A 25010-nucleotide genomic window follows, 5' to 3' on the forward strand; every position below is an offset into this window, starting at 1 on the left:
TCGTATTGTGAATAATCTTGCAGTTTATATGGGGATATTCTGTCTGTCTAGTCTTATTTTTGGAAAAGGAAGTGTAACCAAATATCCATTCAAACGATCTCTCATATTGGTTAAACATAAAAAAAGGTTAAATCAAAGGGAAGTGTTCATAAAGTGATTGATTTCTGATGAAATGCTGCCAACTGTAAAAAATTGTGTGTTCCGTGGATTATCCAGAGTGATTGGTACTGATTTTAATTTAATTTTTCTGGAAAATTTTTTTTTAGTGTTGCAGGCTCCACAAGCATCACACCGTTCTCCTTGTTTTCGATTAGAAGATCGCAAAACCTGGCAACAACAAATCACCTACAGAGTTAAAGGTAAGTGAGAAAAAATGTATATGTAATGTATGTATGATTTAGGTCAGGGGTTTACTAACAAAAGAGCCGTTGTTGGCCAAAAAAGAGAAAAAAATGTTGGAATGGAGTTGCAAAACTTATTTTGAGCCTTACAGTGAAGATAAAACAGCCTACTAAGTCTAAAATAGCCCACCAGCATTACTAAAAGGTCATAATCAGCATTTATTAACATGATTTTGTAAGATTGCAGCGAAGACTCAGGTGCAAATGAGAGGCTGGACACACTCAAAACTAGATTTGAAGTTGGCAAAATTTAGAGTTTGTTTCAAGAACTATGATGCACATTTTAGCTGGGTAAAATATATCTATAAAAATGTTTTAATGCTGTGTATAAGCTACACAACCTGCAGATTTAGGTGAACTTTGGTGCATCATCTTTGTTCTGGAGCAATACTTTATTTGCGTCTTAATCTCCAGCTTTCTTTAATGTTGTATAGGAGCATAGTGAACACATTGTTACAGACAAACCTTTAATCTTCTGTACATTTCCTCACAGACGCTGCATCAGTGCAGGAAGTCAAGTCATGTCAAGGGACAGATGGTTGCATTAGATGCCGTGTATTTATAAATGACATTACATAGAAAATGGAATTGGTCACAGAGACTAACAACAGCATACTTTTGGTACATTAGATTAAAATTTGGAACTCAATTTGGGATTTTAAATCGGATTGGCACCGGGCATGTCGCTCTGCAATGTGCCTGGTGCTATAAAAGACAAGAAAACATCATGGATGCCCCTTAAATATGATTGTGCAACAGAGCAACAGGAACACTGCAGGCACCAGCTGCAAACAGACACAGTAGAACAAAAAAACAATGAGTTGTCATCTCACTTTATTTAATAACCTAGACCCCCACCACCAAGGGCTATTGCATTAAAAAAAAAATCTCAAATCGTACAAAAAAATCAGCCCCTCAGCAAAATGAGGTGAAACAGAACATGTTGCAAACTTGGAGTTTCCTCGTTCGAAGCTGTACCTACTATTCTGGGGGGCAGACGAGTTGATTAAAATGTTCATACATGTTTAACACTGACATGGCTCTGTTGTTTGAAAGTGAGAAACATCTATGACAAGTGACACATATTGAAATTAATACAGACAAAAATAATGCACCATGAGTTTAAAGCATACTGTAACTGGTAGACATAAACAAAAAACATCTACAGCATTTGCAGTGCATAGAAACATAAATAACACTGGACACAAATACACTGTAAATATATGTACATATAGTTAAGGGCTGGTCGATGCATAGCAAGGCTCCTTAGTACCACCACAGTGCTGCTAACTTACAGTAATCAAGTCTTTCCTGTTGTTCCACTTAAAGGATTGCACTGAGCAGAGGGTCATTGCAGTGTTCCCCCTACTATCGCCTTAAAGACAGAAACAAAAATATGTGATCTACCTATTTTATGTGCACTCATTTCATTTCGGCTCTACTTGTCGCGCTATTTCCCACTTTTTCTTTCTGTCTGTGGTTCAATGGGGGTGCGCGTGGAGCAGAGAGACAGCATTCAAACTCTCTATAGCAAGCTAAGTTGTTGCTCGCTGCCAATATATCCTGGCCTGTTTCAACGGAGGCTAAATAATGTGCATGCAGACTGAAAATCTGTGGCGAAACTGTGGTTTTTCCCTGGGGAGATGCAGTGATTTACATCAACTAACGGTGAATCCCCATTGGATGCATTTCAAACATCCCTCACGGATCAAATTATATGTTTATTTTTGTGTCGTTTTCTGCATAGACAGCTGTTTAAATCACCTAAATATCCCTTTGTGTGTATGATTTTATACACCGCATCTACATTCATTGATCAGTGCTCCCGGTCTGTTTGTGTCGCTGTTTCACTACATGCAGATTCCCCTCACTTACTACAGTGGATCGGGATATAAAATCAATCAGTAAATGCAAACATTGTTGATTTCTTTCCAAGAAGCTGACATGAAAACTATCCAGTAAATCAGCAAATTTCTGCTGTCAGTCAGCTTGGTGAAGGCAAGTTAGCAAGCCGATGTCCGGCTACTGACTGAGGTGAGGCTCACAAACAGACCGGGAGCCTCGATTAATCAATTAACATGTGGTACAGAAGTAAAAAATACAGCAGGATACTTGTGTGATTTTAAACAGCTGTCTATGCAGGTTATGCTTCACTTAACACGACCGTAGACGGAGTCAGAAGCCGTGTTTCCGTGAAAGTCGAATAAAAATTTGACGCAAAATTTTGAAATGAATTAGATTCAGGAATTAGATTAAATTGGGCGATTTCTAATTGTTCTTTATGTTGGAGTGGAAACAGCTGATTGGTTAACTATTTTTCGAAAAAGACCAAAACAACCTCAAGCAAGCCTAAAAACTTTTATGCGCATTTTCAAAACTTTTTAGAATTTTGGTGTTTCCATCAAGCTTTTCTCATGAGAATCTTCAAAATGCGCAGAGATAGTCATTGATTTATTGCCTAGAAGCCGGAGGAGAAGCTCACAAACAGACCGGGAGCATGGATTAATCACTTAACATGCATTAAATAAGTTCAAAACACATACAGAGTGGAATATTTGTGTGATTAAAACAGCTGTCTATGCAGATTATGCTTCACTTAACACGGCCGTAGACGGAGTCAGAAGCTGTGTTTCCATGAAAGTCGAATAAAACTTTGAAGCAAAATTTTGAAATGTTGCAATAAAGAAAATATGAATTAAGGAGTTTCCATCAGCTGGTTTAGAGCGAATAAACAAAGCAGCAGTAACATACTTTGGTCAGAAGATGGCAGTGTAATGTATTGCTGTAGGCTAATCCGTCAGTAAACGGGAGAAGAAGAAGAGATTGAGCAAGAGAGAAAAAAAAAAAAAAAAATCTGACAACTTTGGCCACCCACGAGAGAAAGAATATCTTCAGGAATTAGATTCAATTGGGCAACTTCTAATTGTTCTTTTATGTCGGAGTGGAAACAGCTGACTAGTTACCTACATATCGAAAAAGACAAACAACTTCAAGGAAGCCTAAAAACTTTTATGCGCATTTTCAAAACTTTTTCAAATTTTGGGGTTTCCATCAAGCTTTTCTCATGAGAATCTTCAAAATGCGCAGAGATATTAATTGATTTATTGCCAAGAAGCCGGAGGAGAAGCTCACAAACAGACCGGGAGCATGGATTAATCAATTAACATGCATTAAATAAGTTCAAAACACATACAAAGCGGAATATTTGTGTGATTAAAACAGCTGTCTGTGCAGAAGACTGAGTCGGTGTGGATTGCACAGTAGAGAAATCATCTCCTAGTAGGGTTGTCAAAAGTATCGATACTCCAAAAAGTATCAATACTAAAACGTTGTATCCGGATACGATACTCATTTTCAAAAGTATCGATCGATTGTTGTTATGTGTGTAAAGCATAGCCAAGGAAGGAACACTTAAGTTATTTTTTATTTTTTTATCAAGCTTGCCTAATATTGTGCACAACATACAACCTCAAAATATTGTTGTAATTGTTATTGTTTATTGTATTTATTTATTTTTTGCACTACCTCAGACCTGAAGCTTGTTATCATAGTTGCAGTTTCTTTTTGCTTTGCTTCGTTTTGTTTTTTTTATTATAAATATTTAACCTGTGGTTCTGTTAATTTTTACATGTTGCATTTTTCTTGTTAATAAAAACATTTCTGTTAAATTTTGGGGTCTTAGTTTTTATCCTTGTGGTATCGAAAATGGCATCGAGTATCGAATATTTTCCTGAGTATCGGTATCGAGTTGAACATTTTAGTATGGTGACAACCCTAAATACCTTGGCTCAAGCTAATAATGGCGATAGCAACCCCCCCGTTGCCCATCTGCCCCAGTGGTAGTCAGCCTCGGGGGGGAAACTGAAACAGTATTGCACTGTGAAGCAAAATAAGAACTATCATGGGAGCTGTGAAGCCACTAACATCAGCTTGCAAGGAAGACTTGTAACTTAATTTTTGCAATGAGCGTGATGAATGGAACCTCACTGACCCGCCTCACAGCTACAATCACAAGTCTGCTCTCACACAAAAAAAGTCCTTCCCCATTTCTGCGGTAACAAAAGTATTTTTTATATTGGCCTCTTATTCCTTCAAGTGGTCCTAATCAGAGCAGAAAATTGTTAAAATCATCTGGCGCTAGGTTTCAGAATGGTCTCGAGGAAACAGGAGTTGACATATTTGAGCTTTTCTTAATTATTTCTTAATTAGTCTCAAATGACAGTAGTGACTACAGGGCGGTTTTGGTTTTAATGCAAGGGCTACTACAAAAACGTGTAAATGTGTAACTGTTTTGTGCAAATGTGTTGTGAAAATTCCCCCTGTAGAGTAGAAGGAACTCGAAAATGAGTAACACATGATGAAGCCTGACGCCGAGGATGAGTGTGCGTCATTGTTGACCGCACATAAAATGGGTGTTGGCCTGGTCAAAAGGGATGTGCATGGGGTAGTTAACGGAGAAAAAAACATTTATTTGGGACATGTTGTGTCGAAAGGATGAGAGAGCGTGGAGTAATGTGACAAAGGGAGTGAGGAAACAGACTTTAAATGGGATCACAATGAGATTTAGAGGTGAAGGCAGCTGTGAGCACAGAGGCCGATGATGTAGTGGCAGGAAGTGAGATCAATAAAGATTAGACGGCGGTGCTGTTGATGTAGTGTAGAAGGTTATTTTCAATCTGTGTGGCTTTGGGCTATTTTGAGGCGTAAACTCTGCCGATATCATCCCGCCTTGAGGAAATCTCGTTATTTCCTTTAATTGTCCGTGATACAATCATTCTGTTTTTCAAACAATAACACACAGGAGTGACTCACATCTTAAGTGAAGATAAAAAAAAAAGAAAAAAATCCAGTGATAAACAATGACTACACATAGAAAAACAAACTATTATTTATAACTACTGCAGATATGTGAAGTCACATTCAGATCGAGCACACACACACACATTGGCGTCTAGTCTACATCTGCCAGAAGCTTTTAAATAGATTATCCCAAATTGGCTTTGTGCTTTTTTTTGTGTTTCATACATTTTGTGTGCGGATCAACATTTCCCTTCTTTACATGATTAGTGTTAAATCAACAGGGCCATGCTGAGCAGCCTGCAAACGAGTGAACAAATCGAAAAAAAAGGAGTAAAATGATGATTAAGAGTACACGTTTCTAAAGGGGGGAGTTCAGTCTGATCCCGGAGCGTTAAAGAGCTCTATAAAAGAAGTCCAGCTATAAGTTACCACGATGTCAATCACCACTTAATATGCGCTCAATCTCCTCTAGTCTCTTCAAAGCAGCTGCCCTTTTTTCCTCTATATCGTTAATCTCTTTAGTGGACTTACCCTTAGTCCGCTTGTCAGACTGGCTACTGTCCAAAGACTCTGATTGGTCTACGCCCACACCTCCGAGGCTTTCTGCAGAGGATTTCCGCACATTCTTCTCCTCCCCAGCCCCCTTTCCCACAGCATCAGAACCCCTCCCTTCCTCCTCCTCCGCCTCCTCGGCTCTCTTCGGCTTCTCCTCTTTATCCGAAGCGCTGGCTCCCTCTGTTGACGTCAGCGGATGCCCCGCTGCGCTCATCGCGGCCATTTTGCTGCGTACGATCATCAAGTGGCGCCGCACGTACTCCTCGTTGGGCGCCAGGGCCAGCGTTTCCTCCAGGCAGCGCTCGGCGCGCGGCAGGTCGCGCTCCTCGAAGTAGACCACGCACAGGTTGTGCTTGCCTTGCACGTTGGTGGGGTCCATGCGCAGGATGCGCTCGAAGCAGTCTTTGGCTCCTCGCGTGTCCTTCTTGTGGTTCATGAGGATGTCCCCCTTCAGGATGAGGCCCTTGATGTGCTCCGGATGGTGGCGCAGCAGCTCGTCCAGGGCCGGCAGCGCGTCGATCTCCCGTTTGGACTGAGAGTAGAGCAGCGCCAGGTTGAACAGGGCGCTGCGGAAGCCGGCCTGCAGGTCGATGGCTTTACGCATCCACCGCTCCGCCGCCGCGTTCTCATTGGCGTCCATGGCCAGCATGCCCAGGTTGAAGTAGCCGTTGGCGTCGTCGGGCTCCTCGTCCACGTAGATCAGGAAGCGTCGGTTGGCCTCGGGCCAGAACTTTGGCTCACCTGAAGCAGAAAACAAAGACATGATGTTAGGGATGCACGATATTAGCTTGAAAATGAACTATCGGACAACGGCCGACATAATAAAGTGATTAAATACCGTATTTCCTCAAATAGTAGCCGGGGCTTCTATTAATAAAACATCAGTTTGGGACCCGGCTAATAATAGGGGCAGGCTATTATTTGCATTGTAGCCAGTTACCCGGATGTCGGCCATATTGGAAGTACTGGGATGTAAACAAACAATGAACAGCACGCTGAATGTTCATTTTAAGCAGGATTTAAAATGTCTAAACTACTAAAAAGCCCAGAAGAACGTGCGTAAACGGCTCGACTTTACAGAGAATGACTAGGACAGCAGGAGAAACAACCATATTTACCTACAGTACTAACTCGTGTGGCCAAACTTCTAAATACAGGTGTTGTGTGGAAATCTGTTACCGTCAAATGATGTTTCCTGAATTTTATTGCTTAGACGTTGTGTATCCTTCTTTCTTTAATGTATAAATCTGTACTCTTGTTTCTTTACTCAGCTGCTTCAATTTGAGCCATTTCTGTGGTAGTCTGTCAGAGATATGAACACAGTTGAGATTTAATGGGATTTTTGTATCCAATGCAAGCTGTGATTTGTTTTTTTTTACATTTTGCACTGAAGTTGTGACTCTTCTCAACCCTAAAACTTATTTTATTTTGTTAACATTTATTTAGCAATGGTCTGGTAATATCAATGTATACCTTAAGGTCAATTGAGGAAAATGGTTCAATTCAATAAAAAGGTAAAGTCTGATCATGCAGTAAACACATCCAAAAATCCAAAGAATCCATACTGGTTTTTAAGAAAGCCATTGTGAACAGAAATTTTAAGTTGCTTCCAAACTTTTGGCCTGTAGTGTATGTCAATAAGTCATAACAAATGTATCCTATTCTGTTTAATTATACAGATTTTTAAGGTCTGGGTTATTGGTTAACGGTAGGAGTCGATGTTAGCGTTAGCCCGAGTTCAGAGTTTGGGCCAAACCAGGTCTGACGACGCATCACCACCTGAGCATCATGTGTAGAGCTGCACGTCGTATTCCAGCCCTGTAGGCAATTTGTGCCATTCAGAAAATTTAACACAGATGTAAGCGGAAATAAGAATGTGAGGAATTTTGAAGAGAAGATGTGAGTTCAATTAGGCGACACAAAGCCAGCTCTCTGAACATTTAAAGAGCTTGTTTGCACTCTGCAAAACATTTCTTCAAGAGCTCGTACCGAGCTGAACTTCCTGCTAAGTGACCCTTCAAGTTCAACTTTAATCAAGAGAGAAAGCCGAGACAAAGGACTATAGAAATAAGGGGCTACTGGAGAATACTGTGGAAATGTAAAAACGATAATATCACACATGTGACGTTCTACATGAGTTGTTTATCCACACTGAAAATCTCTTATTACACACATGTCCATACAACCTCAGAGTGATGACAGCACTTGATGCTGAGGTTACAACTCCCCCGATAGAGGAAAAACCTGCATTTTCATGCTCCGGCTGTGTTTAGATGGAGACGATCTGGACAGAAAACACAAAAGTGGCGTTCCGTTCCAAAAAAAAAAAGTTTTTAAAAAATACAATATTTGCCTCATATTGTAGAGTAGAAGTAGAAAGTTGCATAAAATAAGAAATACTCAAGTAAAGTACAAGTACATCAAAATTGTCCTTAAGTACAGTACTTGAGTAAATGTACTTAGTTACTTTCCACCACTGAAAACCAACATGCCCCCGCTGCTGGCCGGCTACAAAAACTCCCTCATGTCTAGAGAGCAAACAGTTGTTCTGAATGTGGCATGTAGAAACTTTAAATCAGGGGTCTCAAACTCAAATTACCTGGGGGCCGCTGGAGGCAGTATCAAAATGACCAAAAAATTTAATTAAAAATTACTTTAAAAAAAAGACATAAAAAGGCAGAAAAAAACCTAAATTACTTAAAGACACAAAATGACCAAAAAGACACAAAATTACAAAAGAAAAAGACACAAACTGACAGAAAAAACACTAAATTACTTTAAAAAGACACAAAGTTACCCAAAAAATACACAAAATTACTAAAAAAACACAAAATTATTAGAACAAGACACAAAATGACCAAAAAAGACAAAATCACAAAAAAAAAGGACACAAAATCACCAAAAAGACACAATTTCTAAAAAACAAGACACAAAATGACCAAAAAAAAGACACAAAATGACCAAAAAAAAAGACACAAAATGACCCAAAAAGACACAAAATTCCTAAAAAAATAAGACACAAAATGCCTGAAAAAACACTAAATTACTTTAAAAAGACACAAAATGACATTACATAACATTTCCACTTCTTGCGGTAACAACAACACGGCAGATAATAATACTGTAATAAAACTCTCCGGTAGCAGCTGCCTTTCTTTTTGTTAATGTCGTCATAGTCGTCACATTAAACTTTCATATCAAGGTGGGGGCCACAAAATATCATCACGAGGGCCGCAATTGACCCGCGGGCCGCGAGTTTGAGACCCGTGCTTTAAAACATAAATGTGCAGAAAGGAAGGAGCAGGAAGTATCAGTTTGACCAACTTGGAGCATGTTGTGTAATACTATCAAGCAATTAAGACAAATCTAGAGTTGACGTTGGGTGGAACAAACAAACTGCTGGAAACCTTTTGATTGATGAAGTCGTAATAAAAACGTCGACACCTGAGCTGACATTTGAAACGTTCAGAGTCACGGCAGGTTAGTGCAATCAAAGGAAAAACCGCCGTGTCAGCAAGAAATATTGTTTCCTTTCACTGCTCATATCTTGGTCAATTCTGTTTGAACCACCCTACATAAAATACATAAAAAGGCTTGTCATCCTAACAAAGAACTATAGAGATATAAGGGATTGTGATGGTCGTAAAGCGTGCAGGAACGCAGCAGCGAGATTTACAGAAGTAAAGAAACCTGGGTGGAAAAGCCAACATGGAACAATATATGTAAATATAACTGGGTGATTCTCATGAACATGGTGCAGCTCATGGCAATAATCCAAGAGCATTGAATACATATTTTCTTTGACCCTTTATAACCTATACAATCTAAAGTCACTGTTTAATATGAATTTATAATCTTTTTAAGGAATTTTAATGTATTTTCTGACATTTTTAGAGACACTGTGAGCTAAATTAATTACCGTAACACATTTTTAAAAAAATATATATATTTTTTTTCTTCTTTTTTTTTTGGCAAGCACTTAAATGTGCTCAAGGGTAGCTGGTATCACCAACATGTATTTTATTAAAATATACAAATTTTTAATGCAAACAATTCTATCATTACCGTAACATTTAACCATTTTTCATCAATTTTCATTCAGATTTTGTTCTTTATACATTGGTAAAAACCATTATATTTGATTATATTCTGTTGAATTATACATTTCAAACAAATGTGTATTTATTTTTATAAAGCTTATTAAATATTTATTGTATATAAGTGTGAGGAAACCATGACATTTTCATCTGGACGCATTACAGTAATGAAATTGTGAATCAAAAATGTGTATAAAAATATTGACAGAATTGTGCCTCATTATGGTTATACTGTTCCTTCATATAAAAGTGAAATATATTTAGTTTAATAAAGTATGTCCTTATAATCTTCATAGACAGAACTTAGACTGGCTTCATGAGAATCACCCACATGCTTATTTTTATTGTCACAAAGTCCTGACAGAAACATGAACTCTGTGCGACTGCTTTCCGGGTTCATTGCCATATCAGGTTTACTTCTCAAGAATGAGTTTTTCTTTTCTGTTTGGATTTGGACGTATTAAATGTTAGTTTTTTCCTGAGTCAGTTAGATTAACTGTTTTTGTTTTTCCTACTTCTCTCGCTGGTGCTGTAGGTCCTTTGGGTGCAAACAGAATAGATTTTGGACACTGTTCATGACAATAACCAAATATTGTAGGTACCAAAAGTTACAACAGCAACATTGAATTGATGTGACACTCAATGTACAATATCGAACCACAAAAGTCTGTTTTTCCTCCTTTTTTTGGTTTAATCCTTAGAAGTCTAAGCATTCACATTACTTAACCCTTTGGAGTTTGGGGATATTTTGTCGGTTTTTGACTCCTTTTCATTCTGCCTGTATAAACCACTTAAAAATCAATTTACCATGATGTGTTGGTATCATTGTTTTCAGCACAACCTCACCTATATGACCTGATCATTATTTTCATTTTGACTTACTGGATCAACATTTTGAACACAAAAATCCCCAGAAAAAAAACACAAAAAACAAACCAAAAACACACACAAAATGACAAAAGACACATACAAACACACTCAAAACACACCAAAAACATAATAAAAGTACAAAAACCACACAAAAATTACAAAAAAAATCACATAAAAAACCCAAAGAAATTACAAAAAACACAGATAAAAACACAAAGAAATGACAAAAAACAACAAAAAAAAACAAAAACAGTTAACACAAAAGATTGCAATACAAATGCTAAGAAGGGAAAATATCCTACGTTGTATGAAACCTGTTGGCCTCAACAAAGATAAAATAAAAAAAAAACAAAAGGGAGTTTTTATTTTTTTTTGTAACCACATAAGCCGGAATATTCTTCCTGGAACTGGAAACCACATTTACTGCCAACACTAAACAGCCAAAAACCTCCTCGCCGTAAATATTAATGCTTATTTTTTATCATCCTGACAGAAACTTGGCCATGAACTCTGTGCCACTGCTTGCCAGGTTCATTGCAACATCAGGTGCACTTCTTAAGAATGTGGTTACACCCTAAAGGTGGCATCAGGTTCCTTTTGTCTTCCCTTTTGTCTGCAACAGTTGGTGTGAAACAGTATTTAAATAAGTGCCAAGTAATGCTTTTACTTAGAAATACGTGCTGCAGACTGGAACATATTTCAGGAGCCACTCACCAGATTCCTGCATGAGAAGTGCTGAGTTGAAGAGAGCCAGTTTGTGCCGTGGGTTCAGCTCCAGGGCGTGGTTGAAGTTCTTCAGGGCTTCTGAAGGGTCCTTCATCTCGATGTTGACGATGGCCAGGTTGTACCACAGGTCGGCGTTGGTGCGGTCCAGCTCCAGCGCTCGCAGGTAGGCGTCCCGGGCTTCGGTCAGCTTGTTCATCTTCAGGAGCAGCTCCCCTCTGAGACCAATCAAATCAAAGAAATTAGCATACAACGAGATATCAGAAGTTAAAGCATGGTAATAGTAAATACTTTAGTACTAGAAAGGCCGGAAAAGTAATGGAAGCAGCATTTTTTGTCATGCATTTGCAGGAATTTGTGCACAATTTCTAGGGTTTTGAATCAATTATTCCTTATTTTTGGAACTTTTCCCCATCAGAGCTGTATTTCAAGGTTCTTGTTAGTAAGCAGCAGTGGTGGAACAAGTATTCAGATCTCCTACTTAAGTAAAAGTACTAAAACCACACTGTGAAATTACTCCACGACAAAATTGTGGATTAATACACCAATACACAAGACTTGTGTCTACTGTTTAAAGTTTCAATGGAGTCTCTAGGTGAAATTATGCCGGAGAAGTAGACGTTTGAAAATCTCCAATTATTGTTCTTTTTCGATCATTTTTTTTTTTGGCCATCCCATTCACTTCAATGCAACATTTTGGGCAGACTTACAAAGTCCTGCATTCAAAACTTACTGAAGCAAAAGTACAAAAGTATCAGAAAAGGTGCTTAAAGTATCGAAAGTAAAAGTACTCGATCTGCAGAATGGACCCCCTCAGATTGTTTTATATATACTAAATATATTATTGAGTTATTATTATTGATGCATTTATGTAAGCAGCATTTTCATTATCTCAAGGTAGGATGAATCTGAAACACTTTCAAAACCTACCTACTGTGCAGTATTTTTTTTCAACGTGCAATACTTGGCAACGTGCAATATTTGTCCCTATAATATGCAATATATACTACTATTATATACTACGATATTACTACATGGGTAATACTGCATATAGCATCATATCTGCTTTGGCAAATTAAGACTGTGCACCTCACCTCCCTTTCTTGCCCATGTTTATATTGTATGCATGTATATATATATATATATATATATATATATTTTACTGTTGCACTGCTTTTTGGAGTCGGGTTTTAATCTCATTGTACATTGCCGATAGTGACAATAAAGGCCTTCTATTCTATTCTATTCTATTATGAAGATTAGTTTAAAAAAATGTCTAATCACTTTAAATGTATCATGTTTATTATGTTAAATCTCGACATGAAAAGTAACTAAAGCTGTCAGCTAAATGTAGTGGAGTAGAAGTATAAAGTTACATAGAATGGGAATACTCAAGTAAAGTACAACTTCATCAGAATCGTATAAAAAAATACAGTACTTAAGTAAATGTACTAAGTTTTTGTCCACCAATGGTAAACAGTCCATCTGGAATAAAATCCAAATCCTATGGTTTGCAAAGAAAAGTAAGCCTTAAAATTATGTCATGCACAATCATTTTATTTTTAAATTAAAACTGTATTAAAGCCAAAAATCTGAACTGTGTCTGACATATTGCAGTGACGAGTAATGCAACAGCTAAACTACAATAGTTAAATAAAACCTTCAATCCTGGTGTAACTAAAATAACTAAGATTAAGATTATTACTTAACTGGAAAAAAAGGAATCCAATAGCACCTTATCTGACTCAAGAACAAATACTACAAGCAGTAATTAGCTATCAATGACATATCTAAGTCAACTGTCAGTACAGAGTTAAAACCGTTAAAGAAAATAAATGTTACAAGTTCAGTTTGCAGCGATTAAAAAACCCCCAAACATATTATGTTGTAGTTTTCCACAATATGAAAGCAATTAAGAGCATGTGAAGTTAAAGTATTCCTGTTGGTGTGTGGAGAGAATAAAGGCTGATAAATCATGCTTGAAGCTCAGCTCTTGCCTGCTGATGTAGGCTTGTTTGAAGTCTGGTCTCATGCTGATGGCCTGTCGGTAGAGCTGGTCCGCCTCCTCCAGTCTCGATTCGTTGGCTCGGATCAGATTAGCGAGGTTTATGTAAACGTTCAGATGGTTGGGGGCCACACGTGTCGCATACTTCTTACCGGGAATAACCTGATGAGTGGTGAGACGGAGAGATCAGTAACAGCAACATGTTGGAAGACAATCTGTCTGATCTGTGGCACAGAAAAGATTATTAGACATTATTTCTGGGCTGTAATGTAGATGTTTGTGTGCTTACAGTCCTAATAATGGGTTATGTTTCTTGTGTCACTGTTCTCTTGTTGGTGGTGTTTTTGAAATCAGCTTAAGCAAATTAACCAATGAAGATGGTGGCTAATGAGGGTCTAAGGACAGAGGGTGATGTACCATGGACAGTCTGTAAAGCTCTTTAAGGGAAAGTTGTGGCACTCCAAGTATATATTTTCTTATTTATTTCTCCCCTTTTTTAAATGGTCCAGCCCTTTTTCAAGTGTGCTTTAGGTGTTGGGTTTTAAGGGCAGTTTTGGTTGAGGCTTGTTTAAAAGCTCTGAACTGCTGTGTGTATACAGTACAGGCCAAAAGTTTGGACACACCTTCTCATTCAATGCGTTTCCTTTATTTTCATGACTATTGACATTGTAAATTCATCAAAACTATTAATGAACACATGTGGAATTATGTACTTAAGAAAAAAGTGTGAAATAACTGAAAACATGTCTTATATTCTAGTAAGCAAAGGGTGGCTACTTTCAGGAATCTAAAATACAAGACATGTTTTCAGTTATTTCACACTTTTTTTGTTCGGTACATAATTCCATATGTGTTCATTCATAGTTTTGATGCCTTCAGTGAGAATCTACAATGTAAATAGTCATGAAAATAAAGAAAAACGCATTGAATGAGAAGGTGTGTCCAAACTTTTGGCCTGTACTGTACATGTGTGTTCACATGCGTGTTTGTATGTTCATCAGTTTACTTCATGGAGACAAAGCCTCAGGACCCCATGAAATTGGGGGTGGGAATGTGTCGTCTACCTATTTTTCATTATTATTATTATTATTATTATAATACTCAATATTGTTGATATGTTTGGTTGGTAGTATTGCTATTGTTATTTATTTATTGTTTGTTATGCTACACTATAGGGCTGGGCGATATATCGATATAAAAGATATATCGATATATTTTAAAATGCGATATGGAATTAGACCATATCGCATATATCGATATAGTTCAATTTTTTTTCTTTCTTGCTTTATAGATAAATGCTGCCCTTACTATGGTTTGTCATATTTGAGTTATTTTATAATGTTCGTTATTCTTTTCACATAAAAATATATTCATTTCGGAAAAAGATTGGCTTATTTTATTTCATAGGCTATTTTTATTTCAGTTTTAATGGAGCTTTGATTAAAAAAAAAAAAAAAAAAAAGGTTCTCCTGTTGTTAAACAGTATTTTTTATTTTACTTAAATAAACAGTTTTAATAAAACTACTTGTGACATGTAATTGACTTTGACTGAACATTTGCTCTCACTCTGCGATAAAAATATCGGGACATATATCGTATATCAATATTGAGCCTAAATATATCGGGATATGACTTTTGGTCCATATCGCCCAGCCCTACTACACGACCATTTTATCTTCTTTGTTGCTGTTGCTATTATTGCCCAATTGATGCTTGCCACACCTGCTTGTTTGTTTGTTTGAAACTAAATGAAAAAAAAAAAAAAAAAATGATCACAAAAAAAAAACCAAGAGCATGCTTCAGTTGTAAAGTCATAACTGCCACAGAAGCATTTTATGTAAACATGTCGCACTTGTTGCATCATATAATTTAAAAGTGGATATGTCATCTCGACTATGAAGCCTCTGACTGCCACAGGAGGAACGAGAGGCAGAGAAACACATGAATGGAGAGCTTCCAGGAGGCGGGGCTTGTGGCTGGAGCTGTGCATGAATGAGTGTTCTGTTTGAACTGGCTCCAAACATTTGTGCACTAATTCGAGGAGGTACCTGTGGCATGAGGGACTTGGCAACCAAGTAGGCATCTTCTGCCTCTCTGGACTTGTTCAAGTTCTTGTAGGTTCTTCCGACATTCATGTGAGCTCCGATGTCGTCTGCAGACACATTGTGTAGAGAAAAACATGAGGCAACGGATGGAAAAACAGCTGAAATATGCAGTCCTGGTGATTCTTATGACCACGGTACAGCTCATAGCAAAAACCCAAGAGCACTGAATACATATTTTCTTTGACCCTTTTTAACATAAACAATCTAAATTCACTGTTTAATATGAATTTATAATTTATTTAAAACATTTTTAAGGTATTTTCTGACATTTTTAGAGACACTGTGAGCAAAATTCATTACCGTAACCGTAATAAAAAATTTTTTTTTCTTTTTTTTCTTTGGCAAGCACTTAAATATGCTCAAGTGTAGCTGGTATCACCAAAATGTATTTTATTAAAAAATACACATATTTTAATGCAAACAATTCTATCAACTCAACTTTATTTGTAAAGCACTTTAAAAACAACAGCCGCAACAAAGTGCTGTACATAAACAAGCAAACAAGAAACAAGAAAATAAATAAAACAGGAAATAAACACTTACATAAATGGTTTCATTGCTTTTTAAAAAGCAATTAATAAAAACAAACCATAAAAACACTAAAACAAGAGCATTACCTTAACATTTAACCATTTTTCTCATCAATTTAATTCAGATTTTGTTCTTTATACATTGTTAAAAACATTGTATTTGTTAAATTATACATTTTTAAACAAATGTGTATTTATTTTTATAAAGTTTTAATAAAAATGATTGTATATAAGTGTTGGGGAAACAATGACTTTTTTATCTGGACGCATTACGGTAATGAATTTGTGAATCAAAAATATGTTTAAAAATATAGAAAATATCATTTTAACACAAAACAATGAATTGTGCCTCATTATGGCTATATTATTCATTCATATAAAAGTGAAATATATTTAGTTTAATAAAGTATGTCCTTATAATCTTCACAGACAGAACTTAGACTTTCTAAGAATCACCCCTCAAGTCTATTTATTCCTCATTTCACCCTGTTTATATGCAGCGTCTCAACACATTTCTCCCACTAAGATGACATAATGAGAAAACCTCCGTGGCTGTATTTCGGAGAAAAATGCAACAACAAGCGAATGAATCCTTGTGGGAGCAGAAAGAGGAAACATTAGGCGTTAAAAGGGGTCGTCGAGGACAAGCAGGACTGATGCTGGATGATTAGCATGGCAGGAAATCCTCATCGGGTTAATGTGTTTACACTGTTAATCTCGGGGAAACACTCTTGGGTGGTTACCCGGAGAACAAGCCGACGACAGGCTCTCTATGATGCCATGAAGCAAAACAGAAAACGCCGGGAGAGGCTTAACTAACTCTTTACTGCACATTTAATGTAAAAATAAGTTTTTTGAGGTGCATGCAGTCATGAGTTCTCGCACTATAAGTAATGGATTCATCAAACAATAGGCCGCCTGTTGTGCGGAGAAGTTTCTGGAATGTGACCTTACGATCCAAAACAAATATGAACACAATATGGTCACACTGTTTGGACAAGGGAAAGGATTACTAAATAAGCATGCGGGTTCATGTCCTACAGAACTTCCTGATCGCTGCACAATCCACTCTGGTGTATATATTAATTGTCTTTGGGTTTTATTTCGGTCTTTAAAGTCTTAATTCCTCTTATTTTCTATGCACACACTTCTCCGAACCAACTGCAGAAGCTAATAGTGATTCAATGAACAATGAACAAAAGCCTTTGTTGGTCTGTTTGTAGTCACTTTAAACCAGGGGTGTCAAACTCAAATACACAATGGGCCAAAATTTAAAACTTGAATAAAATCGCAGGCCAACATTGAACAAATAAACCTTTTAATATATACCAAACATGTTTTGCTTTAACATTAAATATGGAACCAGCAACGCTTATAAACATACAATATATTACTAAATAGTGCAGACACGCAAAGTCAAATTTAAAATAAAAAACACATCAATGTCATTAATTTACAATAATAATATAATAATTTGGTATTGCCTCGCGGGCCAAATAAAATTACACTGGGGGCCAAATTTCGCCCGCGGGCCAGAGTTTGACACCCCTGCTTTAAACCATGGGTCTCAAACTCGTGGCCCGTGGGCTAATTGCGGCCCTCGTGACGATATTTTGTGGCCCCCACCTTGATATGAAAGTTTAATGTGAGTTTTATATGAATGGCACTTTACTGTGTTGTGTGTGGAAGGTCCCTTTAATTACTTTTTTTTGGTAATTTTGTCTTTTTTTAATAATTTTGTGTCTTTTTTAAATAATTTTGTGTTTTTGTCATTTTGTGTCTTTTTTAAATAATTTTGTGTTTTTGTCATTTTGTGTCTTTTTGTCATTTTGTGTCTTTTTAAAGTAATTTAGTGTTTTTTTTCAGTCATTTTGTGTCTCTTTTAGGAAAAGGCAGGACGATCAAAGACAGGGCCTGCAGGAGGAGAATGATTCAGATGTTAAGTCCATGTGAGACATCTTATTTCACTTAACTCCAGTAACTACATAGTAACTTTCAGAGATCTTGCTAAAACGATCACGTGACGAAATGTTCCACAAGAGCTGAAACGATCAACAATTGTGTTGTTTATTTATAATTGTGGTTTTACACTACTGGTTTGGACAAAACAAACAATTTCAAGATTTAACTTCACTTCCATCTGCAGATGAATCCAGCATAAAAATTTGTGGTTGGGTGATTCTCATGAACATGGTACAGCTCTTAGCAAAAATCCAAGAGCATTGAATACATATTTTCTTTGACCCTTTATAACATATGCAATCTAAAGTCACTGTTTAATATGAATTTATAATCTATTTTTTTTAAAAATAAGGTATTTTCTGACATTTTTAGAGACACTGTGAGCAAAATTCATTACCGTAACACATTTTTAAATAAAAAAAAAAACAACGAAACGAATAGTGATTCAATGAACAATGAACAAAAGCCTTTGTTGGTCTGTTTGTAGTCACTTTAAACCATGGGTCTCAAACTCGTGGCCCGCGGGCCAATTGCGGCCCTTGTGACGGTATTTTGTGGCCCCCACCTTGATATGAAAGTTTAATGTGAGTTTTATATGAATGGCACTTTACCGTGTTGTGTGTGGAAGGTCCCTGTAATTACTTTTTTTTGTTTTTTTCTGTGTATTTTTTGGTCATTTTGTGTCTTCTTTTGTAATTTTGTGTATTTTTTAAGTAATTTAGTGTTTTTTCAGTCATTTTGTGTCTTTTTTAAAGTAATTTTGTGTCTTTTTTTTTAAGTAATTTTGTGTCTTTTTTAAATCATTTTGTGTGTTTTTGTCATTTTGTGTCTTCTTTGGTAATTCTGTGTATTTTTTGGTAATTTTGTGTCTTTTTGTCATTTTGTGTCTTTTTAAAGTAATTTAGTGGTTTTTTTCAGTCATTTTGTGTCTCTTTTAGTAATTTTGTGTCTTTTTTTGGCCATTTTGATACTGCCTCCAGCAGCCCCCAGGAAAATTGAGTTTGAGACCCCTGCTGTAAACAGTAAGACTCAGGACCAAAAGCCTTAAAGGGATGATGCTTTGCCTTACATATACAGTCATGTAAAACATTATTTGACTACCCTTGTTTCTTGTTCATTTTAATGCCTGATACAACTAAAGGTACATTTGTGTGGACAGATATAATGATAACAATAAAAATAGCTCATAATAGTTTAATTTAAGAGCTGATATCTAGACATTTCCAATGGTTTTCTAGGTAATAATTTTGGTTATTACCAAGAAAACCATGGAAAATGTCTAGATATCGGCTCTTAAATTAAACTCCTTTAAGGTATTTTTGCTGTTATCGTTATATTTGTCCAAACAAATGTATCTTTAGTTGTACTAGGCACTAACAGAAAGTGGAAACAAAAATACAAGGTAGTTGACCTTGCTGCATTGCATAATACAGTGTTTGCGACAGACCGCAGTCGCTGCATTCGTTCTACAAAAGAAATCATGACGTAATAAGAGTATAAAAAAACGCAAAACCACACGGGAGAAAACAACCAGCCCATCACTGCAAATCACTTTCACACAGGGAATTTCCTTAACAGCTCAATAAATCAATCTTAAATCAGCACCTCTAAACAGCCTCAGAAGTTCCACTTAATTAGTTTTTAGTTGTATTTACAGCAGGGCTTTGTGTTTCTGTTTGGTCTTGCACCTGTCAATCATCTGCTCCGCAGAAACCGGTAGTGCAGTTAATGAGCAGACAGTAACAACATGATAAACTGGAAACATCATCAGATACAGAATGTTGATCCTACTGAAAACAAAAACGCGATGAAAGAACACACAATGTCCTCTTTAAACCCGACCAAGAAAAACAATTGACAAGCCTCGACATCTTTCATTAAACCAGAATTTCATGCATTGGTTTCTTACCTGGCTGTACGCGAGTCGCCTGGAGGAAATACCGCAGAGCTTTTGCATAATTGTTTTGGTTCTCCAGAGCGTGGCCAACATTATTCCACAGTTTGGCGTTGTTCTTGTTGACCTGAAGAGGCACACGGGTTCATAAAACACGACGATCAGGTTGTTTTGTTTTGGAAAGCAAGTCGTTAAATATATGAGTCATCTGTTGGAGTTGTTACGCGGGAATTTTTTCACAAGGTGATTAAAGATATGTTCTCATCTAAACGCCAAAATACATAGAAGAGGTGGGCCAAGATACTTAAACTGGCAGCGATGTGCCTTCATCTTACCTTCAGGGCCGAGGTGAACAGAGTGTATTCTGACTCCCAGTCCCAGTTCCTGTTGAAGGTTTTCACTGCATGTGTAGTTAAAAGAACCCCGATTATCAGCCAGGAGATCTTCTTCAAGTGCCTGTAAAAGGGAAATATTACAACTTTTTAATAATAGTTTAAAAGTACACTGGGCTCTTTTAATGCGGGGCTTTCACCAAACGATGTCCCCAGTCCCAGACTAAAAACTGAAAGTCTTTAGTAAATCTAGGACTTTTACTTGAGTCACGGCGCTCCCGTCATCTCCATGGTAAACTGTAAGGTAGTAATCTGCTCTGTTTCATATCAGTCTTTTCCTAGTCTTGGGTTTGGATCATATCAGTTTTATATGAATGGCACTTTACCGTGTTGTGTGTGGAAGGTCCCTTTAATTACTTTTTTAAATTATTATTATTATTTTTTTTAAATCATTGTGTCTTTTTTTAATAATTTTGTGTCTTTTTTAAATAATTGTTGTCTTTTTTGGTAATTCTGTCTTTCTTTGGTAATTTTGTGTCTTTTTTAAATAATTGTGTCCTTTTTTGTAATTTTGTGTATTTTTTGGGTCATTTTGTGTCTTTCTTAAATCATTTTGTCTTTTATGGTCATTCTGTGTCTTTTTTTAAGTAATTTTGTGTCTTTTTCTGTCATTTTGTGTCTTTTTTTGGGTCATTTTGTGTCTTTTTCTGTTTCATATCAGTCTTTTCCTAGTCTTGGGTTTGGATCATATCAAACGTGTTTGATATTATCTCAAGTCTCAGTGACGTAACACAATCACCAACCAATAGATGAGCGGGGGAAAGGTCCCCAGTTCCAGACCGGCCAGTAAAATGACTCTGGGGCCCTCGTGACGATATTTTGTGGCCCCCACCTTGATATGAAAGTTTAATGTGAGTTTTATATGAATGACACTTTACCACTGTGGAATGTCCCTTTGATTACTTTTTAAAATAATTTTGTGTCTTTTAGTCATTTTGTGTCTTTTTTAAATAATTTCGTCTTTTTTGGTCATTTTGTGTCTTTTTTTCGTCATTTTGTGTCTTTTCTAAATAATTTCGTCTTTTTTCGTCATTTTGTGTCTTTTTTTGGTCATTTTGATACTGCCTCCAGCGGCCCCCAGGTAATTTGAGTTTGAGACCCCTGCTCTAGTGGAAAATAGAAAATATGTATTCTGCCATTCAGGTTTCCCCCAAGGGATATAGTGGTGTTTAGTCATTATTATTATTAATATTATTATTCAAATGAGATTATACTCAAGGTTTTGGAGAAGCACTCACCCTTTATGAGAGACAATCTTGAATCCATGTGCAACGAGAACACAGAAGCCCATACTGGGCACATAAAGCACTCTCTCTGCCACCACGAAGCCCACAGGAAAGAAAAGGTTGGACGCAGGAATAAAAGGCAGGACGATCAAAGACAGGGCCTGCAGGAGGAGAATGATTCAGATGTTTAGTCCATGTGAGACATCTTATTTCACTTAACTCCAGTAACTACATAGTAACTTTCAGAGATCTTGCAAAAACGATCACGTGCCGAAATGTTCCACAAGAGCTGAAACGATCAACAATTTTGTTGTTTATTTATTATTTATTAAATTTACGATCACATGCCGAAATGTTCCACAAGAGCTGAAACGATCAACAATTTTGTTGTTTATTTATAATTGTGGTTTTACACTACTGGTTTGGACAAAACAAACAATTTCAAGATTTAACTTCACTTCCATCTGCAGAATAAAACATAAAAATATGTAGTTGAGTGATTCTCATGAACATGGTGCAGCTCATAGCAAAAATCCAAGAGCATTGAATACATATTTTCTTTGACCCTTTATAACATATACAATCTAAAGGAACTGTTTAATATGAATTTATAATCTATTTAAAACATTGTTAAGGTATTTTCTGACATTTTTAGAGACACTGTGAGCAAAATTCATTACCATAGCACATTTTTAAATAAAAAAAAACAACAAAAAGGTATTTTTTTCTTTGGCAAGCACTTAAATATGCTCAAGGGTAGCTGGTATCACCAAAATGTATTTTATTAAAATACACACATATTTTCCTGCAAACAATTCTATCATTACCGTAACATTTCACAATTTTTTCTCATCAATTTTCATTCAGATTTTGTTCTTTATACATTGTTAAAAACCATTATGTTTGATTATATTCTGTTAATTATACATTTTTAAACAAATATATATTTAATTTTATAAAGGTTATCAAATATTTATTGTGTATAAGTGTGGGGAAACCATGACATTTTATATCTGGATGCATTACAGTAATGAATTTGTGAATCAAAAATATTTTTAAAAAATATAGAAAATATTATTTTAACACAAAAACAATGAATTGTGCCTCATTATGGCTATATTGTTCATTCATATAAAAGTGAAATATATTTAGTCTAATAAAGTATGTCCTTATAATCTTCATAGACATACTTTAGACTGGCTCCACTCCTAGATTCAGTTCTAAGAAGTTTACCTAAAAAATGCACCAGCATGCAAAACAAACTCAAGTTTCAGAGGTTGAATCAGAAAGCTGCTGCCAGGTTAGAATCTATAATCTCAGCTTGATAAACTGATGCCAAGACTACTGCACAGCTGCAGCCTGAGGGTCTGTCACATTTTATAGATATCATCAGTGCAAAAACATCAACAGATATCCATGTTTCATGCTTTGTTCTGGTTGTTAAACAGTAACTTGTTATGGCAGTTATATGGTTGATATATGTAACCATATAATTTTTAATTTATACTCTGGTATTTTATTACAAGCATGTTGGTTCAGGTTTGTCCCGCCACAATAAAAGACAAAGTTGGCTCCCAGATTACTTTTTGTTCTTTGTTGACAGATGGGATTGTTTAAATGCACAGAAATAAGATTTCATCCTTTCTAGTATAATGATGTAGAGTCCATCCTTTTGCATTGAATTCTACCAAATGTCAATAAGATGTGGTATAAACTTAGTATAAATATTAAAGTATCAGTAATATCGGATTGGAAAAATGGCATTTTTTTTGTTTCACATAACTAAATTGTGTAATTCTGCATTAAGCCAAGCATATTTAATACATGGAAAAAATATATTCCATGTAGGCAAGGCAAGTTTATTTGTATAGCACCTTTCAACAACAAGGCACTTCAAAGTGCTTTACACACAACATTAAAAGCATTGGAAAGAGACATATATAAGATGACATTCAAATAAACATTTTAAAATTGAAAACAAGCAGATAAAATATTAAAAATGTTATATATATCAAATATCAAAGGAATACAAGTTACAGTGCAGTAGTAGCAATTAGCGATGGGAATAATTAATCGATATATATATATATATATATATATATATATATATATATTTACTTTCAATTTATCACGTTTTTCATGTAAAAACTTGTCCCGAAAAGTAACTTAAGCTGTCAGCTAAATGTTATGGAGCAAAAAGTATTAGGTTTCCTAAAATTAGAATACTCAAGTGAAGTACAAGTACCCCAAAGTTGTACTTAAGTACAGTACTTGAGTAAATGGAATCAGTTTCCACCGCTGCAAACTGAGGAAGTAAATCCCCAGAAATATGCGATACTGGTCATGATAAGAGATGAAACATGAGCTCTTAATTACGGTTTGTTGTGGCACATGAACTAACAATCACATTTTTGTGCAGCTTAAAGGTCAGTAAACTTCCTCTCAGTTTTGCTCTCGGAAAACCACAAATCAACACAAAATAAACTGGAATATAACCTTTGCAGTGATTTTTCTAAAAGCTTTTGGAATATGTTGCATGCATTTAATATCAAACATCAGCCTACAAAACTTTATTGCAAGGCTACCAGTTGTCTCACATGGAGCATGAGAGACATTCAATTGTTGCTGGTGCTATCTTCAGGAACCATTCATTGTTTATTATTAGAAAGTGAAAGAAAAATGCAAATAGAATTTCCTAAAACGCCAAATTTCCATCTGCGTATTGCTGTTTATTTTGTCCAACCAACAGTCTGAAAGCTGTTTAAATTGCCTGTTTTTACAGTCTAGAATTAATTAATTCTTTTGAAATGCAAAGAAAACCAGCAAATCATCACATTTGAAACCCTGGAACTGGGGACTTTTTGACATTTTTGCATAAAATGTGAAACAGATTTCCAGATTTCAGCTTCACTCAGAGCTGTTGACTTATAAACGAGTTCAAAAGCCTTAAACATCGCCTTCATCCTGATTTACGCTGCAGTATATAAAAACACTCGATCACTTTTAACTCCTTTACAAGTTACAAAGTGGTGAAAACAACAGGTGATTAGAAGTTTTGAATGTCCTACAAAAAACCCCAATTGTTTTGTTTTTGGAGCCAAAGAAGAACGATTAAAAGTTAGCACCCATCTTTAAAGGGTAATGCTAAAAACCACAAACCGTGCCAGAAACTTGGGTGTAGTCATGGACCTGAACTTCAACAGCCACATTAAAACATTTACGAAGTCAGCCTACTATCACCTAAAGAATACATCAAGGTAGGGGTGTGCCATAATATATATCGGTAATATCGGTATATTTTTTTTATGGTTAAAAAAAATGCATATCACGATATTGGCAACATTCCTACTTCTTGATGTAGTGGCGTAAGGTTAACATTAGCTAACAATTAAAGTTGTTTTAATCACAAAAAGCTACTTACTCTCTGTCGCTAAACACATGCAGCTTTCA

The 25010-nt window shown here is 36.1% G+C and overlaps 1 protein-coding gene across 1 annotated transcript in view; it reads right to left on the reverse strand.

Annotated features, from left to right (window-relative positions):
- Window positions 1-1220: 1220 nt before the first annotated feature.
- tmtc3 (transmembrane O-mannosyltransferase targeting cadherins 3) overlaps window positions 1221-25010 on the reverse strand; it is a 53793-nt gene continuing 30003 nt past the window's right edge. The window contains exons 8-14 of the mRNA XM_059336113.1: window positions 21573-21721; window positions 20278-20398; window positions 19958-20069; window positions 15500-15603; window positions 13444-13613; window positions 11438-11664; window positions 1221-6497 (exon numbers count right to left, since the gene is read on the reverse strand). Coding sequence (XP_059192096.1) covers window positions 5638-6497; window positions 11438-11664; window positions 13444-13613; window positions 15500-15603; window positions 19958-20069; window positions 20278-20398; window positions 21573-21721 — 1743 coding nt within the window. The 3' untranslated portion in view covers window positions 1221-5637. The remainder of the gene's footprint in view (window positions 6498-11437; window positions 11665-13443; window positions 13614-15499; window positions 15604-19957; window positions 20070-20277; window positions 20399-21572; window positions 21722-25010) is intronic.

The sequence above is a fragment of the Centropristis striata genome, chromosome 6 (assembly GCF_030273125.1).
Source record: "Centropristis striata isolate RG_2023a ecotype Rhode Island chromosome 6, C.striata_1.0, whole genome shotgun sequence".
NCBI classification, from domain to species: Eukaryota; Metazoa; Chordata; class Actinopteri; order Perciformes; family Serranidae; genus Centropristis; species Centropristis striata.